General features: G+C 57.3%; 9 protein-coding genes across 9 annotated transcripts; 5 read left to right on the top strand and 4 right to left on the bottom strand.

Annotated features, from left to right (window-relative positions):
• Nucleotides 1-201: 201 nt before the first annotated feature.
• Nucleotides 202-1558, top strand: L226DRAFT_452953 (Clavaminate synthase-like protein; the record flags this gene model as incomplete). The annotated part of the gene is made up of 5 exons (XM_067675100.1): nucleotides 202-336; nucleotides 394-564; nucleotides 625-1107; nucleotides 1163-1222; nucleotides 1277-1558. 5 exons carry the CDS (start codon nucleotides 202-204, stop codon nucleotides 1556-1558), a joined length of 1131 nt encoding a protein of 376 aa, XP_067541504.1.
• Nucleotides 1559-1824: 266 nt separating this feature from the next.
• On the top strand, nucleotides 1825-3692 carry L226DRAFT_477042 (uncharacterized protein). Its single transcript, XM_067676733.1, has 7 exons — nucleotides 1825-1857; nucleotides 1913-2539; nucleotides 2596-2686; nucleotides 2740-2918; nucleotides 2975-3137; nucleotides 3198-3293; nucleotides 3352-3692. The coding sequence occupies exons 2-7, from the start codon at nucleotides 2085-2087 to the stop codon at nucleotides 3640-3642; spliced, it is 1275 nt and encodes a 424-aa protein (XP_067541503.1). The 5' UTR covers nucleotides 1825-1857; nucleotides 1913-2084; the 3' UTR covers nucleotides 3643-3692.
• A 178-nt stretch (nucleotides 3693-3870) lies between these two features.
• L226DRAFT_438119 (vacuolar protein sorting-associated protein 60) lies at nucleotides 3871-4708 on the top strand (the record flags this gene model as incomplete). Its single annotated transcript, XM_067674786.1, has 4 exons — nucleotides 3871-3939; nucleotides 4005-4109; nucleotides 4180-4392; nucleotides 4448-4708. Coding segments are annotated over 4 exons (648 nt in total), but the record flags the coding sequence as incomplete, so codon positions are not given.
• Nucleotides 4709-4819: 111 nt separating this feature from the next.
• L226DRAFT_477038 (aldehyde dehydrogenase) lies at nucleotides 4820-7512 on the bottom strand. The gene is made up of 13 exons (XM_067676732.1): nucleotides 7368-7512; nucleotides 7222-7310; nucleotides 7119-7160; nucleotides 6841-7048; nucleotides 6756-6778; nucleotides 6582-6693; nucleotides 6390-6528; nucleotides 6242-6336; nucleotides 5922-6192; nucleotides 5591-5844; nucleotides 5312-5472; nucleotides 5194-5252; nucleotides 4820-5131 (listed from the first exon to the last, which is right to left on the bottom strand). The coding sequence occupies exons 1-13, from the start codon at nucleotides 7398-7400 to the stop codon at nucleotides 5025-5027; spliced, it is 1593 nt and encodes a 530-aa protein (XP_067541501.1). The 5' UTR covers nucleotides 7401-7512; the 3' UTR covers nucleotides 4820-5024.
• Nucleotides 7513-7632: 120 nt separating this feature from the next.
• L226DRAFT_477034 (homoserine acetyltransferase) lies at nucleotides 7633-9545 on the bottom strand. Its single transcript, XM_067676731.1, has 4 exons — nucleotides 8574-9545; nucleotides 8439-8519; nucleotides 7798-8386; nucleotides 7633-7746 (listed from the first exon to the last, which is right to left on the bottom strand). The coding sequence occupies exons 1-4, from the start codon at nucleotides 9385-9387 to the stop codon at nucleotides 7698-7700; spliced, it is 1533 nt and encodes a 510-aa protein (XP_067541500.1). The 5' UTR covers nucleotides 9388-9545; the 3' UTR covers nucleotides 7633-7697.
• Nucleotides 9546-10041: 496 nt separating this feature from the next.
• Nucleotides 10042-11137, bottom strand: L226DRAFT_124593 (uncharacterized protein). The gene has a single exon (XM_067672218.1). It carries the CDS (start codon nucleotides 10934-10936, stop codon nucleotides 10133-10135), a length of 804 nt encoding a protein of 267 aa, XP_067541499.1. The 5' UTR covers nucleotides 10937-11137; the 3' UTR covers nucleotides 10042-10132.
• Nucleotides 11138-12338: 1201 nt separating this feature from the next.
• L226DRAFT_452093 (uncharacterized protein) lies at nucleotides 12339-13763 on the top strand (the record flags this gene model as incomplete). Its single annotated transcript, XM_067675043.1, has 2 exons — nucleotides 12339-13527; nucleotides 13594-13763. 2 exons carry the CDS (start codon nucleotides 12339-12341, stop codon nucleotides 13761-13763), a joined length of 1359 nt encoding a protein of 452 aa, XP_067541498.1.
• L226DRAFT_124577 (uncharacterized protein) lies at nucleotides 13540-14374 on the top strand. Its single transcript, XM_067672217.1, has one exon. The coding sequence runs from the start codon at nucleotides 13805-13807 to the stop codon at nucleotides 14285-14287; it is 483 nt and encodes a 160-aa protein (XP_067541497.1). The 5' UTR covers nucleotides 13540-13804; the 3' UTR covers nucleotides 14288-14374.
• Nucleotides 14375-14409: 35 nt separating this feature from the next.
• L226DRAFT_529378 (vacuolar assembly protein DID2) lies at nucleotides 14410-15471 on the bottom strand. The gene is made up of 5 exons (XM_067679591.1): nucleotides 15401-15471; nucleotides 15333-15352; nucleotides 15197-15274; nucleotides 14920-15135; nucleotides 14410-14836 (listed from the first exon to the last, which is right to left on the bottom strand). The coding sequence occupies exons 1-5, from the start codon at nucleotides 15414-15416 to the stop codon at nucleotides 14564-14566; spliced, it is 603 nt and encodes a 200-aa protein (XP_067541496.1). The 5' UTR covers nucleotides 15417-15471; the 3' UTR covers nucleotides 14410-14563.
• Nucleotides 15472-15499: the final 28 nt, after the last annotated feature.

Here is a 15499-nt window from a genome sequence, read left to right as displayed (position 1 = left end):
CATGCGGGGTAGATCTAGCCGCCCATGAAGATAAGGCCGCTTAAACATCCCCGCGTCCCGCAAACTGCTATAAAGTAAATGATAAGTCGGTCGACGGAGTGCCATCCCGCCCTGACTTGTACCCTTGCTATCACCTCCTTCGCCTCCCCGAACGTCTGTTCTGCGCAGACAGCCGCGAGAGAAAGCCTCAGACACCTCACAATGCTTGCTACGGCACCTTCCTCCGCGATCCTGCCCACCATCAGGCGTGTAGCCTCCTCTCCTCGGGCTTGGTCGATATCGCACACCACCCGCGCGGCTCGGTGCAGCAGGAGAACGTTCGCGACGCACGTCGAAGTACGTACCGAACCATTCCGTTCGCATCCTACCATAGGTTGAGCGATAGTCGTGCAGGACAACTTCCGTATCCCCCTCATAGACTTCAGCAAGTACCGGAACGCGGCTACAGCCGCAGAGAAGGAGGAGACTGCGCAAGAAGTCGTTCGTGGCTTCACAGATGTCGGTTTCATCTACCTCAGCAACCATGGCATTCCTGAGGAGACTGTGAAGCACACGTTCCAGAAGGTCAGCACAGTCTGATTGGTGGAGGATCGCCAGACATGTCCTGACAAGAAAATATCTCAGAGCGCGGAGTTCTTTGCCATGCCTATCGAGAAGAAAGCTGAGCTCGCATGGCGCGACCCCCGTGCGAACCGTGGTTTCGTACAAGTTGGCCGGGAGCGCGTGACACAGTCTGCGGACGCGGACGAGATCAAGCAGCTCCGCGAGAAGGCCCCGGACTACAAGGAGTCCATGGAAATCGGTCGTGACTGGGATAAGATGTACAAGAACTACTGGCCGCAGGAGGCGGACGCGCCAGGCTTCAAACGTACCATGCTTGACTTCTTCCAAACTTGCCATGATCTTCACGTGCTGGTGATGCGCTCCATTGCGCTGGGTCTCCGCCTTGATGAAACGTACTTTGACAACAAGATTCACGAGCAGTTCCACAACCTTCGTTTGTTGTCCTACCCGCCCATCAAGACGCAGTTGCTCCATGGGGATGGGACGGCGCGCGCCGGTGCCCACTCGGACTACGGCACCTTAACTCTGCTGTTCCAGGACTCGGTGAGCAATTCGTGAAGATCGGACTTGTTACGTTCGACTCACCTTCGTGTTCTAGGTCGGAGGTCTTGAGGTACAGAACCCGCATACTGGCCAATATCAACCTGCCACGCCCATCGTAAGTGTATTCCATCCGCTGTCGAACGCCAACTGAACTGACCTCCTCTCCCAGCCTGGTACCATCGTTGTGAATGCCGGCGACCTTCTGGCGCGTTGGAGCAACGACGTTCTCCGCTCGACGCTGCACCGAGTGGTCGCACCCCCGGCGAAGGCGATCAGCGAAACTGAGGGCATTACCCCAGCTCGGCAGTCGATTGCGTACTTCTGCAACCCCAACCAGGGTGCGGAGATCTCTTGCCTCCCGACATGTCTAGTTCCTGGAGGCAACCCCAAGTACCCACCTGTGACAACCGAGGACTACATTGTTGGCAGGCTGAAGGCGACTTACATGTAATTGCCAGTGGGAGGTGTATCTAAGAAAGGGTTTTGGGGTATCTGGGATTATTTGTAGACATTGTGATGCTTAAGTCGTCGCTATTTACTTGCTTAAGTTGGAAGCTTTCCAGGAGCTTTCTTCAAGTTCTTGCAGCTCTCCGATGCACCTGTTCCGAATTCAGCATACGCGACGCGGTATGTAACATTGCACGTGCTGGTGCGTCACGCGCCACAACGGGCCTCCGGGGCGCGCCGCTCGAATTCAGACTGAGACAGTCACCTCATCAACCAAGCAGGATCGCACGGATCCCAAACACGGTACAGTGGCTTTGCGTGAACGGAGCGAACCACTGTGTCTGATGACGATTGCTAGGTATCTTCGTGCCAGCTCAACTGGCAGGGTACTAGTGCGGCTTACGCGGCTGCATCCCCGGTGACCTCGTTCGAATCCTGGGACCTGGGCGAGCGATCTTCTGGCAGTCTTCTGGGTGACAAAAACAAAACCCCATTCTCGGTGTACAAAAAGGTGCAGCGTCATAACGACCATGGCAGTCCACATGAGCACCATTGTCTCTCGGAAGACAGTAGACATACTCTCGCATCTGTCACAGCTCCGCCCAACGCTGGCATCACATCCACTGCTCTACACCATCTCCGTCTCGCAACACACCGACAGCACCGACCTCTCACAGCTAGTTGCATCACTTAAGTCACTGTCTGGCAGCTCCATCGGGTGCTTGTCTGCGCCTATACCGTCCGCGCGACCGTCGTGGCAGCAGTACACTGCAGTTTCGGTAGCCTCATTCGATGCTAAGTATGCCACGACATTCCGGAGCACAATTGCCGGAAGGAAGGCTGCCCAGGTTGGCCGGTGGCATGCCATGCACCAGAAGGAGAAGCAACAGGATACGCAAGACTACAGCCAGGACATCGACTGGGAGAGCGCGTTGTCGCGGTCCTATGAAAGCGATGCCGTCCTGCCCGAGTTGCGGGACCTCTCGTATGTTCGTTTCTCGACGGGTCCCTGCCGCTCTCACACGCGCGATTTTCATACAGTGACAAGGATACAGATAGCATTCTATATTTGAGCGACAACGCGCCTGAAGGCTTGAATAGTGTTCTCTCGCGGTTCTCATCTGCAAGCAAGGTTGGTGGAACCTGTCTCCCGTACGTTTGGTATGCTGACGCGATAGATCCAAGCTAGGTCTCATTGCCACCTCTACTCCCTTCGTGACCGGCAGGCCATACACCCTATTCTACAACGACTCGATACACTCCGACGGGGCTGTCGGTATATGTTTGTCTTCGGGACCGTGCTCGAGTGCGTGGAGCGAGTATCCAGGACTAGAAGCCATCACGCGACCGATGATAGTGACGAAGTACGTCTACACGCAAGCACCACGATGACTGCCGTGTTCATGGTGTGGCGATACAGCGCGGAGGGCAACCTCGTGAATGCGTTAGACAACGCGAACCCATCTAGGCTCCTCTTGCACGCTATTCAGAACCATCCTGCTGTAGCTGCCTCAGCTGAGCACATTTCCAAAGATCTCCAGCTGTACCTGGGAACTCTGAAGCAAGTGGGCGTATCTCACCAGGTATCTTTGACATGCACCGTTTTGTACGATATGAGGACGCTGAGCTTGTGATTGCTGCAGCTGGACCAGCTCTTCTATATTATGTCGGGCGACCCATCACGGGGCTCGATAGCTCTCGATACCGATACGGCCCCTCCTGAGGGGTCAATGGTGCAGGTGAGCTCTCCAAGTCATGGTATACTTGTATGCTCGGCTCATGCCGTATACCCTGCAGTTCTTCCTGCTGCCCCCTACCACAAAACCCGACGTCTTGAACGAGGTCCTGAACCAAGGCACCCCGCAACGAAGCCTGGCCTTTGCTTCCACGTCTCTCGACGACCTCAACGCAGCACTGCCCGATGTGCCCGACGCTGAAGGGCCCGCTGGCACCATGATTCTGCATGATACGTTCGTGGCGGCCTCGGAAAATGGGTGCATTGTGAGTCGGGCTACGGGAGGCAAGAGTGAGCGACCATGGAAATGTTCTCTTCCCGGAAGTCTTATGGGTTTGAGATGGGGAGTATAGTACCTTACGCTGTACTGTAGGCCTTTAGTTGCCCATTATGTTAGCGCAATCTTCCCTTGCTCTCGGGACGCACGAATACCTCATCAGGCCAAATCTGGTCACTCTTACCTTGAGCGCTTACAGTAACACACTCTCGTTCCGCCACTTCCTACTGCGCCGCATCCTCAGTACTCTCTGCTTGCACGATACCCACCATTTCCTCGCACCAGTCAACTTATTTACGACATCATGAACCGCATATTTGGTACCTCTTCGAGCAAGAAGCCGCGTCCGACACTTCAGGATGCCATCTCGTCGGTCAGTGGCTGTCGCTAGCCACCACAGGACACCGCAAACATACTCATGCGTCTGCTCCATCACAGACGGACACCCGGGTGGCATCCATTGAGGTGAAGATTAAGAAGCTGGATGGAGAGCTTGCCCGGTACAAAGAGCAGATGGGTAGGCTGCGGAACGGTCCTGGCAAGGTACGTTCGCTCCAACTTACTATCACGTATTCTGGGCATATACGGACCTCGCATGTTGTGGCATCTGTAGAACGCAATCCAGGAGCGTGCTCTCCGGACATTGAAGCAGAAGCGGTTGTACGAATCGCAACTCGCGCAGCTCACGCAGCAGACGTTCAACATGGAGTCCGCCGCACTCGCGACGGAGAACCTTCGGAATACGATGGCCACGGTCGATGCAATGAAGCAGGCGAACAAGGAGCTCCGAAAGCAGTATGGGAAGATCGACATTGACAAGATCGAGGTGCGTGCTCATGTTGCCTGTCGGGTTGACCGCGCAGCTGAGGCGGTCTGAATAGAGCGTGCACTACGATATGGAGGATCTACTGGAACAGGCGAACGAGATTCAGGAAACGCTGGGCCGTTCGTATGCCGTTCCAGACGAGATTGATGAGGCGGATCTGCAAGCTGGCGAGTCTCCTTACTTTGTTCAATCGGCTCGATTTCTGACATGTCTCGCAGAGCTGGAGGCATTAGAGCTGGATGTTGAGGAGGAAGGACCGTCATATCTCAGCGACCTCAACAAGGTACCGGACTTCGTCGACGAACCTCCCGTGGAAGTACCAGAGGTAACTCCTATATTTACATGTCATTCCAAGCGCGTCATGCTCAAGATGGTCTCAGACTCCGGAGCAGAAGGAAGCGGAAGCAGTCAAGACATCGGCATAGATGCACTAGCGGTCTGTCTACATCTACTACCTACCACATCTTTGTACCAGTATCAGATGTATCGTCAACGGGATGCAATGTACAACACTATTGGAGTATGTCGTTGGCGTCAACTCCTTTTGCACTCTCCAGTGCGTCTGGGTGCATGTAACGCTGTTCAGATCATGAATGGAGTGTATAGATGTAGCGACAGATAGCATATGACATTCAGCCGTATCGCTTCTCCGTACCGTCCTCCTCTGCGAACCAATCCTGAACCGTCCGTGTCTCCTCCACGGGCGCGATATTGATGATAGTGGACTTGCTTTGCGAGTCTGCGGGATAACATGTGAGCGAGTTTCAAGAGATGAGAACGTGCCGACAGTAGGACACGCACAAGCCTCCAACGCTTCCACGCCATTCTCCCGGCCAATCCCGCTTTCTTTCATGCCGCCCCTATCACAGCAAATTGTTAGTTCAACTTCACCCTCATGGTTCGATTGAGAGACACGAACCATGGCGAACTGGGGTCGTTGCGGTGGTGCGTGTTGACCCACACGAGGCCAGCCTCAATCTCGGCAGATACCCGGTGCGCCCTCGACAGGTCCTGCGTCCAGATACCCGCGCCCAAGCCATACTTGCACGCGTTCGCAAGCTCGACGCCTTCACGCTCGCTCTGTTCGTCACACATCACAAAAAGCCCCGCGCAATTATGCCCAGATTCGCAAGCCAGAAGCAGAAGACCAAGTCAGCGAAGGGCTCATAAGCTGCGTGAAATAGCGGCAGGAACGCACGGAGAAGCGGGTGACGACTACCACAGGGCCGAAGATCTCTTCTCGCCAGAGGTCGTCCTCGGTGGGCACGTCTGTGATGACAGTTGGGGGGAAGAACGCGCCCTGCGAGAAGTCGTAGCCGTCCAGCGCCGAGGTGCCTGTCATGCGTTTTCCGCCCGTTAGAATCTTCCCTACGCCGCGCTGCACCAGGGCCTCCATTCGCTCCAGCTGACGCAGCGAAATGACCGTGCCCATGGTTGATTTGGGGTTCAAGGCTGCACAGAGTCACAAGTCATGAAAACAATGATCGGGGTCAGCCGGAAGACTCTAAGCGGAAGAGGAATGTGCGTACGGTTGCCCATCCGGTTGGTGACGCTCTGGACTTTCTTCATGAACAAGTCCATGAACTCGTCGTAGATCTTGTCGTGCACAATGAGCCGCGTCCCAGAGACACACGTCTGGCCTGAAGCAATGAAGCACGCAAATGCCGCGCCGTTCGCAGCTGACTGGGGGTCCGCGTCATCGAAAACGACTATAGGTGCCTTGCCACCGAGCTCTGCGGTGTATGAGGCGAGGTTCTGACCAACTATGCGGCCGATGGACCGTCCGGTCTCCGTTCCTGCCTACTAACAATCAATGTCGCACTTATTCAACTGTAACCGAGGTACCCACCGTGATGTCGACCTTCCTCACTGTGGGATCAGACACGAGCATCTTTCCCACCGTCCTGCCGTACCCAGGGAGGACCTGCAGGACACCCTGGGGGACTACGCCATGAGCTGAACATCCCGCCACGGTGAATTATGGACGCAGCACACACCTCCTGCACTTATGGCCATCTCCGCGAACTCGAGCACGCTCATTGGTGCCAGTTCACTTGGCTTGACAATGACAGAGTTCCCTGCGGCGAGCGCAGGGGCAATCTTCTTGACTGCTATGAGCAGGGGATGGTTGAAGGGCTGTGGGGGCGCATGAAGCATACTTGTTAGGATACGAATGCACTCTCACTCACCGTGATCTGCGCTACGACACCCAAAGGCACCCTCTGCACATAGTTAAGCAGGGGTCCCTGCGTGGGCGCGACGAAGGACCCGTGCGTGCGCAGCAAAGCCGCATAGTAATCTCTGTTGCCACATTTTGAGTACCATCCCGTCGCGAATCCCGCAACCAAACGTAAACGACATACAACCATTCCGGTAGCCTCCCAAGCTACTTCGTACCCGTCAACACAAGCCCGCCCACGAACGAGATAGCAGTAAGCACAGACGCACCTGCGCAGTCATCTCCCGTATCGCGCGCCCCGTCTGCAGGGTCTCAATCTTCGCGAGCTCCGGCACCCGCACCTCCAGGTCGCGCGCGAGGTTCGACAGCACCCCCGCGCGCTGTATCGCCGGGGCCCGCGACCAGATGCCCGCCTTGAAGACCTCGTATGCGCTGAACACCGCGTTCTCCACGTCTTCCTGGTTCGCGCAGACGATCCTGCAGCCGCGACCGACACAGGCATCATGAGGAGGAGATACAACGTGGCTAGCAGTATGACAGGACGTACGTAGCTAGCTCCTCGCCACTCGCAGGGTTCTTCACCACCAGTCTAAACAGCGCAAAGGATCAGTCCGGTCGTGCCGGGTCGTGACACACTCCGTCATACGTACTCTTCGCGTCCATTACTGTCCGGTACTGGTCCATCGAGTGCCGTGTGCAGACAGAAGGGTCCGTATCGCTGCCTATGAAGCCTTTGCACCTGCATCGGAAGTCAACGTCTTGCACACGGCCTGGCGGGCCTATGTAGTGTGCGTACGATCCGCGCTCCGGGTATCTTCGGAGTCCTCATTTTGCTTTAGCTGTCAACCGCCGCCCAGAATATGAAGAAGCAGAACAGCACCAGCAGAGAGCGAGCAGAGATAAGACTAGCGGAAACCAAGCTCGCGGTCGCGGAGGAGGATATCCCGCATGCGAAGCGCTCGTTTCCGGGCTGAGCGCGTCACGGTCCGGAGGCGGCGGCGCGTCGCGTCGCGTACTTCTTTATCATCCTCGTCGGGATTCGGGGATCCGAGAACACTTAAGCTTGTAGAACATCGTAGTGACATTAATGAGTCTATGCTACAGAACGGTGATGTAAACGAAACAATCATGAGAGGAAACCCCGGATAGCACCCCCAACGTTCTGCACGTCAAGCCTGTAGACCGCGTCAGCCTGCAATTCATTGCCACATGAGACAGACACTTACAAGAACGTATCATGGCCCCAGACACCGCCAAGCTCGTAGTAGCTGACCATCTGGTTGCCTGCAACCCGGAGCGCGTCCGCAACCTCGCGCTGCTGCTCAACGGGGAAAAGGATATCGCTCTGCACACCCAGAATCAAAGTTGGCGTATTGGCCAGTGGTTGTAACCCTGCCGCAAGATCTGGCAGATGGAGAGGGGGGTTTGGCGGTGGAGGATGGCTCTTGGAGTGTGACAGTAGATGGTGGTATTGTGAATGTGCGGGAGATGAGGGATGTGCGGAAAGACTTGGGGGTAGTGGAGGTGGTCCTGATCGCGGTGCAGGCGGGGTAAGACGCAACTCAGACAGCGTAGGAGCTGTCATGTCGAAGAGATCCATCGCTTTCGAGATATAGATGAGCGAGTTTGCGTCGTATTTGAGGCAGAACTCCTCTCCTTGGTGGTCAAGGTACGTCTCGATCAGGAAGTCAGGACACAACGCAGGTGTCCGCGGTTTGTCGGGGCGCTGCTGCTCCGAGTCCGGCAGCTTTCGGAGCTTGCGCCCAAACCGTATGTCCCACTCTGGACCCGAGCGGTAGGTGATGGTGGCAATTTCTAGCAGGGAAGTCAGCCACAGGGACGGGGAGGATGGAAGAGCGCGACTTACGTCGTGCCAGCTTCATTCCAGCATGCGGAGGTAGGCCGTCATAGTAAAACCCGTTCTTCCAGTTGGGATCCGCCATAAGGACTAGGTTGTCTCAGCTCAGTCCAGATCACCAGGGACTGCTGAAAAAAGACTCACCAGCTCGCTGCGCAAACCGCATTGCGATGGCGCTTGGGCTACTCCTTGCCGTCCCGCTGATGCTTACGACTTTACCCACCCGCTCTGGATACAACCAGCCCGCGGCGAGACTCTGCATCGCACCCATGGACGAGCCTACGCTTGCGTAAAGGCGTTCTATCCCCAGGTGGTCCAGTAGGCGAAATTGGGCCTGAACCATGTCGAATATTGACAGGATAGGGAAGCGCGTCGCGTAAGGCTCGCCCGTAGAGGGGTCAATGGATGAGGGACCTGTCGAGCCATAGCAACCTCCCAAGACATTGGTACAGATGATGAAGAACTGGTTGGTGTCCAACGCCTTGCCAGGCCCAATGAACTTTTCCCACCATCCATACGCGGGATTCAGCTCGGTGGACGCGGCATGTGAAGAGGCGGAGAGACCAGTGTGGAGGAGGATGACGTTGTCCTTGTTCGGCGCGAGGGTTCCCCAGGTCTCGTATGCGATGTCAAACGAGGGTAGGGAATCGGCGTACACCAGGGGAAGCGGGGAGGTATGGCGGTAAACCTTGTAGGATTTGGGGTTTGGCCGCGCGTATGGTGGCTCGGGTCCGGAAGATACTGGCGGGGTAGAAGATACGGACCTGGAAGAAATAATGCGGGACTCGCGCGCAGCGTGTGCGTCGACACACGGGAAGTGGGGGCGTTCGTGCGAAGAGCTAGAAGACCCTGGCGAAGCGCATTGAGACGCTGCCCGCGCCGAAAGGGAGACGTGGGTTCGCGCAGGGGCCTTGCTGAGGGCCCTGAGAGTCTTTGCGCCAACTTTGCCGACGTTCATGGCTGCGGAGGTGTTTTGGGTGGCGAGGATGGAAGATGGACAGCGCGGTTTTTAAGAGGCTCGCCCGCTGCCCCCGAGAGGATATGGAACGACAGAGAGTCGCTGGTAAGCGAGGGAGACGATGACGAAGACGGGCGCGCCGGAGAGTGGCATTTTGCAAACGCGGTGGATGGCAGGAAAGACAGCCAACGCTTGTCCACCGATTGCGACACTCGATGGCGACAGAATTCGCAACCACCCTCACGTGACCGCGTTTTCCGTGGCATTGACGCGCGATCGCGACGCGTCGCCGGCGCCTCGTTGCCTGAGGACTCCCTGACTGCAGAGCGGTCTACATGATATCTGGACAAGTACAGGAGATTGAAAGAGAACGCCAAGGCTTTTGTAGAGGTTGCCACAGCTGAAGAGACCCACAGATCGCTATCTCGGTTAGCGAAGAATGGTGGTCTTTGTGGCTGATTTGTGGCTAACGTGTGGCTAACCATACGCTCAGTTGTCATGAAACTAGTCCATTGCTAAAGTCCATGAACTCGCCCGTCATCGAAGTGTTGAAAACCGCATTATATTGCAATCATCCTGAGTTTAGGTGAACTGTCACACCACTTCATCCCCCTCAGGAACAAGAATGACGTCCCCCACGCCAGGGGCGAGCTTCAGTGCCAGGTGTCCCGCTGAGACGCACACTCCATCTCCGTTGTGGTTGAAACCTGCGTCATACGCAGTCGAGGACCAGCAAGCGCGTTCGTCAGCTGTCAGCCATCGTCAAGACCAAGTCGTTGTCCCGTTCGGAACGATGGATGCATATGACGACTCGTGAGACGTGCTCTGGCGAGTTGCATTCGTCTTCAGATACTCTCCGCCTTGTACCGGCGTGCCCGCAGTTGAGCACTGCACGACGAGGCCGCACTGCTGTTGTGCGTGGTTTGCGGCGCAGAGAGCTCGATGCCCAGCGACAGGCGCATGCTGTCGTCCGCACTGAGTGCACGAAAACAGGCGAACCCACCGCAAACGCTGTCGTGTATAGTACTGCCGAGGTTCGAGTTCCCGTCAATTGCGCTCGGATTAGCGTCCGTGCTGTCATGCACCCTCGATCGAATATGAGTAAACGCACGAAGTCCGTCTGTCTCTGGCGAGCAGTGGACGTCTCCTGAGTTGCGACCGTTGTCGTGCGCCGCTGTCCCTGCGCCGTCCAGGGAGTTGAAAAGAGCGAGACAGGCGGCGAGGCTGCTCCCGTGCGCGTCGCCTGTCCCCGCTGTGGCTGCGCACCAATATGGACATTCCCACGGCCCGTCGCGCGAGGAGTCCGCCGCGGCTGGCTCAGACTCGAACGCCGCCGTCGAACAGCGATCAGCGCAAGCCCTTCGTCTTTGCCCTCTTCTTCCGTCCTCTGCGCAGCGGCCGTCCTGCAGTGTTGCATGTCTCTCCTCTCGTCTCCCACCAACTCACCATGGCAGACGCCGAATCCTCGAACACCGACACCTCTCTCGCGCCGACAACCTCGGCAACCACCCACACATCCCTCCTCGACTCCGCCCCGACCGTCGACCATTCATCGGACCGCGACGCGAAGAACGACCGGAGGGCAAGTTTGGGTTTGATAGACGCGGCCCGCATGCGGCTCTCCATGGACGTGAGTGCAGAACACGCTCCCGTTCCCACTCTTATACACAGCAGGCGTCGTGCCTAACACGTGTTATGCCCCGTTTTCTCCCTTCCAGCTGCACACCCTCCTGCGCTCCAACAGCAAGTCGCAGCGCATCCGAACTGTCTTGTCGACCCAGGTCTGTTGCAGCCATCTTGTACCCGTAAAAGCCCCCGCTGACATGTGAGCGTTGCCGTCCAGGCGGAAGTTCCCGAGGGCGAAGTTGTATATCCGAACTATGCCAAGGTCGCCTCGCACATTGTAGACCTGGAAGTACGCAGCATGGACGACACGGCGGAAGAACGGACGGGTAGAGGTTTCGGTGCTAGGGTATGTTTTAGCCTCGATCTGCGTGTCTGTGCTCTCGTGCTGAGCAGGAATGCCCCCCGCCATTGCCATGACGCTGCCATGCCTTTGCAACATGGCTGCTGCCTGCGCTGCCCTCTCACAGATCGTCAACTTTCTCAACCGCTCGCGCTCGCGCTCCCGTTCCAAGAAGCGACGCTCCCGCTCGCTGGATGCGTATCCGGTCGACCCCATGCCCCATACTCTCCACACTGCCTCCCTGCGCGTTCACGCGCGTCACTCTAGTCTCGAACCTGAACACGATGCCAACGTCGCAGGTCCTTCCCGCCCTTCCACCCGCACCGCCTCGCGTCCTTTGTCCAACACCACGACCGCCACCAATACCACTGTCAAGCCTCGTCCTAGGAAGATCCCCGATCAGCTTGCAGTCCCAGTACCTGCCGCAGGGCCCTCCGCCACAGCTGAGCTCGTGGCGCAGGTGGTGCCCATCGAGGTGACCAAGTCCAGCTCGTCGCGAAAGGGCAAGGGCATCAATATCTTCGGCATCTTCCTCCCTAGTCCCCGCAAGGGTTCCTTTAGTGAGTCCACGCGCGGCCGGTCGCGCCCCACCACTCCATCACCCGCTGGTCCCACTGCGCCAGAGCAGCTTTGGCAAGGACGCGATAGTCGTGACTGGAAAGAGAAGTCTGGTTCCCAGAGATCTCAACGGAGTACGCGCAAGGGGTTGCCCGTTCACTCTGAGGAGTCTGCTGTACCGTGCCTACCATCCCGTCGCACCTCCGATGGCGGGAAGAGTTCCGCACTTCCTGGCCTTGTTGCACCTCAACCTCGTCGGGTCCCCGTACACGTAATCAACTCTGGGCCAGGACACCGTGATCAGTTCGTGGATGATCCAGACGCGGAGCTCAGGTCTGTCGACGGCAGGTGCTCGCCTCTCTGTGGCCTTGGTACTTCCTCTCGCGGTTCGAACACATCAAGGGAGACGACGAGGGAGAAGGAAAGGATGCGCGGTGCCAGGGACAGGTCAGGTGAACGGGGCCGAGGAAGAAAGGAGAAGGAACGAGAGAGGGAGAAGGAGCACATCACCCACCCTAGGCGTGTCGGCTCCCCCATGCAGCGTGTGCGCGAGTCCACATCGGCCGTTGCCGTCGCTGCGGTCCCTATGGAGAAGTCCTCGAGTGGCCGTAGTGCGAATAGCAAGCGCAGCGGAAGCAAGGACCACCATGGCCATCCGCGTTCCGGTGCAGAACCTCTGGTCGTGCGCACGAACCGTATCAAGCATGGTAGCTTTGACTTCGAACGGCCGATCTCGGCGGGCACGGGCGTAGGCGGCGGTATGAGCATTAGAACCGCGCTTCGCAGTATGGGGATCGGGGAGCCCGAGCCGCCGCCATTGCAGCGCAGTCACAGTGCTCGTGCCGTGCCTATAAGGCGCCCGAAGGAGGGAAGCTCGGAGGATGGCATTGGACCGTCATCACTTCCCGGTACGCGCCCTGTGCTAGACAAGGGGAAGAAGCCCGCTACGGACGTCCACTTTGCGAATCCGCCTTCGCGGCGCCCGGTCGATAATCCCATCTCCACTTCCGCGTACCCCCACACTCACCCAACATCTCATTCGCACTCCCGCGGCAATGTTGCTATGCAGCCGTCGCACTCGCAACAGGGCCATCGTCGAGATCCCGTCCCACCGTCGCCCATGTCGTCCACCTCGGGCGAATCATCGGGCCATGTCCGAGACGGGAGCTGGGGTCGCAGCGGTGGAAAGCGTGTTGCGCGGGGCTCTCACGGACTGTTCAAGTTCGAGCCTGCCGTGCCTCCGATTCCTGGCTCGCCCGCGGACAACGAGCGCAAGTCTGCGCCTCGTAGCGTCTCACGGCCTACCTCGCCGTCTCCGCTATCTTCTTCGGAGAAACCGATGTCCAAGTCCCAGCAGGCGCGTCTTGCAGGAAAGGGTCGCTCGTTAGACCTTGGCCTAGGACTAACGTGGGCACCCAACAAAGTGCGCGAAGAGGCGGTCCTACGTATTGGAGCGCCTCGGAGTGGCACGAGCGCGACGACATCTGCGGCGCGAGCCCGGTCACGATGGAGGGGTGCTGATGAGGAGGGACGCTTGACAGCCGGCGCAGCGTCAGATGTAGCGGAGGCGTTCAAGGAGGTACTTGGGGACTCAGCATACGGAATATTCAAAAATTGTCAGTCGACATCCCTGTCCCATTCGTTCTGCGCGGATCTTACTGACCAATGACTGAAACTTGCAGATGTACACCGGTTTGACGCGAACGCGATACCGCTGGACGGGCCGTACGGACTTCTCGTGCACGTTGAACGGTTGCTCGACAGCGCACCTGGCTTGGACCAGCGGCGCAAACGCGTGCTCCTGGAGAGGTTCCTGCGCGTCGTGCAAGACTCGGAGACGAAGGCCCGTTGAGGATCTCCGGATTGTAGGGGCTGCTTCTGCCTTCGTCGTTCATGTGTTTATGGCATCTTACGTCTTCCCCTGATGTCTTTTCATTTCCCGTTATGCTGGTCCCTTCCTCTGTCACGACGTCTACGGTTTCGTGCACGCTACTTTTAACGTATAGCCTATTTACTCATGTTCGCTCCGGCTCGCGCCGTGGCTTCACGTTTTCGTTGTTTCATGCCCCTTCCGACCGCAAAGATGCCCTTTACCCTGTCCGTCCGTCACGCCTCCACATCTCTCCTTCATACCCTCGTCCGAGTCCCTCGTCGTCCTCAGTCCTGCACCGCACGCCCCCTGATGCATCCATTTGCTCTCGCTCTGTCCGTGATGTGCGCAATAACCAGCCCTCTGCCATGCTTTTTCGCTTCGCTTCCCGTGTATTTCTTAGCTACGTTACTTACGCATCCCGTCCCTGTCCTGCACATGTGTACTTTCCTATCTCGGTCCCTGGCATCTGGAGTTTCGGTATCTCTCGCATTGTGCACATATGACCTTTCACGTCTACTACCTTAGAAGTGCTTAGCGTTGGTGTTGTTCGCGCGCTGTAATCGATGATGTTCGTGCAACCCAGATATCCCGAGCGTGCCCGTTGTCTCAGCCGATTTTTGCGAATGCTCGCAGTACCTGAGTCTGTTCCGATAGATAATACATACCGAGGAGTGTACAATATAACAAGGTATACAAACTGCAAATGAGTCTCGAGAACATCGACGATCGTCCAAACACATTGGGGCAGTGAAGGAGAGGGGACTACCCATGGCTCCCATCTACGTCGCAGGCCGCAGGGCGCGCAGCCGTACGGCGAGCATGTCGTCCTCCTCTCCGACCTTCTCCTTCGGCACTTCGATTACAGCCTCCTTCGAAGCAAGATCATGCTGTAGCTCGATGTTTGCCTCCTCCGCGGTCTGTTTGAGCAACGCGTCGACTTCATCTTGCGGAGTGGAGACTGCGGTCGTGTTGGACATGGTCTCCTCCATGTAGGATGTCTGGACGTCGAGGTCGGAAAACTGCGACTCGAACTTGTCCATGACCATGGATATCTAGGAGCAAAATGAGATCAAGGGGCAGGTGTGCGAACCATGGAGGAATGGAAGGTTGTGTGAAGGAAGAGGTGAGGACGCACCCGCTCCAGGTTCATGCTCTCCATCGCCTTGTCCATGCCCTTGACTACGGACGCCATGTTCCCGGACACCTGCCGCATGGTCACGGCCGTCTCGACTCTGCTCGCCACCGCGTCCACTCTGCTTGCGAGCCGCAGCAGGTTCAGGGCCTCGGTCTTCTTCCGGATCGCATTTGCAGCGTATATCCGCGCGCCATCGTTGTTGCCTTGCTGCAGAGCCTGCGTCGCCAGTCCGCGCTGCTCAGGGTAGAGGTACGCGAGCGATCATGGGACGGCGCACCTTCTTCAACTTTGCCTTCTCTGTGTTCTCATCTTTATTTGCCTTCTTGGCCTGTCGGTTCAGCGACTTCGCGGTGAACTACGGATTGTCCAGGTAAGACGTCATGGTTGCGCTCTGGGTGCCTCTGGAAACGAACCTTGAGCTGGAACAGGGTCTCTGGGAACTATCAGTTAACTGGCTCATTAAAATAGTATTTGTGCTCACTCTCAAGGTTACTCATGGTGGTGATGGAGAGGTAGAAAGAGTCAAGGACGCTACAGCCTCCGTGTCCAAAGGGCGATACGCGGCTGCGGCGCGATCGTC

This window comes from Lentinus tigrinus (assembly GCF_003813185.1).
Source record: "Lentinus tigrinus ALCF2SS1-7 unplaced genomic scaffold L226scaffold_2, whole genome shotgun sequence".
Classification (NCBI taxonomy): Eukaryota; Fungi; Basidiomycota; class Agaricomycetes; order Polyporales; family Polyporaceae; genus Lentinus; species Lentinus tigrinus.
The sequence above is the reverse complement of the archived record's forward strand: the minus strand, read 5'-3'. Positions and strand labels throughout refer to the sequence as shown.

Bases quoted from the DNA above. Each gene is read 5' to 3' on its own strand.
- L226DRAFT_477042 (XM_067676733.1), top strand. From the start codon at position 2,085: ATGGCAGTCCACATGAGCACCATTGTCTCTCGGAAGACAGTAGACATA. The intron at 2,687-2,739 runs GTTGGTGGAACC...GATAGATCCAAG, and splicing joins GGTTCTCATCTGCAAGCAAG to CTAGGTCTCATTGCCACCTC. The intron at 3,294-3,351 runs GTGAGCTCTCCA...TATACCCTGCAG, and splicing joins CTGAGGGGTCAATGGTGCAG to TTCTTCCTGCTGCCCCCTAC.
- L226DRAFT_477038 (XM_067676732.1), bottom strand. From the start codon at position 7,400: ATGAGGACTCCGAAGATACCCGGAGCGCGGATC. The intron at 5,845-5,921 runs GTACGCACATTC...GACTCTGTGCAG, and splicing joins CACCAACCGGATGGGCAACC to CCTTGAACCCCAAATCAACC. The intron at 5,132-5,193 runs GTGCGTGTCCTA...GTTATCCCGCAG, and splicing joins CGTGGAAGCGTTGGAGGCTT to ACTCGCAAAGCAAGTCCACT.
- L226DRAFT_477034 (XM_067676731.1), bottom strand. From the start codon at position 9,387: ATGAACGTCGGCAAAGTTGGCGCAAAGACTCTCAGGGCCCTCAGCAAG. The intron at 8,520-8,573 runs GTGAGTCTTTTT...GAGACAACCTAG, and splicing joins GCGGTTTGCGCAGCGAGCTG to TCCTTATGGCGGATCCCAAC. The intron at 8,387-8,438 runs GTAAGTCGCGCT...CTTCCCTGCTAG, and splicing joins TGGAATGAAGCTGGCACGAC to AAATTGCCACCATCACCTAC.
- L226DRAFT_124593 (XM_067672218.1), bottom strand. From the start codon at position 10,936: ATGGTCGACGGTCGGGGCGGAGTCGAGGAGGGATGTGTGGGTGGTTGC.
- L226DRAFT_124577 (XM_067672217.1), top strand. From the start codon at position 13,805: ATGTGTTTATGGCATCTTACGTCTTCCCCTGATGTCTTTTCATTTCCC.
- L226DRAFT_529378 (XM_067679591.1), bottom strand. The intron at 15,275-15,332 runs GTTCGTTTCCAG...GACAATCCGTAG, and splicing joins AGACCCTGTTCCAGCTCAAG to TTCACCGCGAAGTCGCTGAA. The intron at 15,136-15,196 runs GTGCGCCGTCCC...CTGGCGACGCAG, and splicing joins AGAAGGCAAAGTTGAAGAAG to GCTCTGCAGCAAGGCAACAA.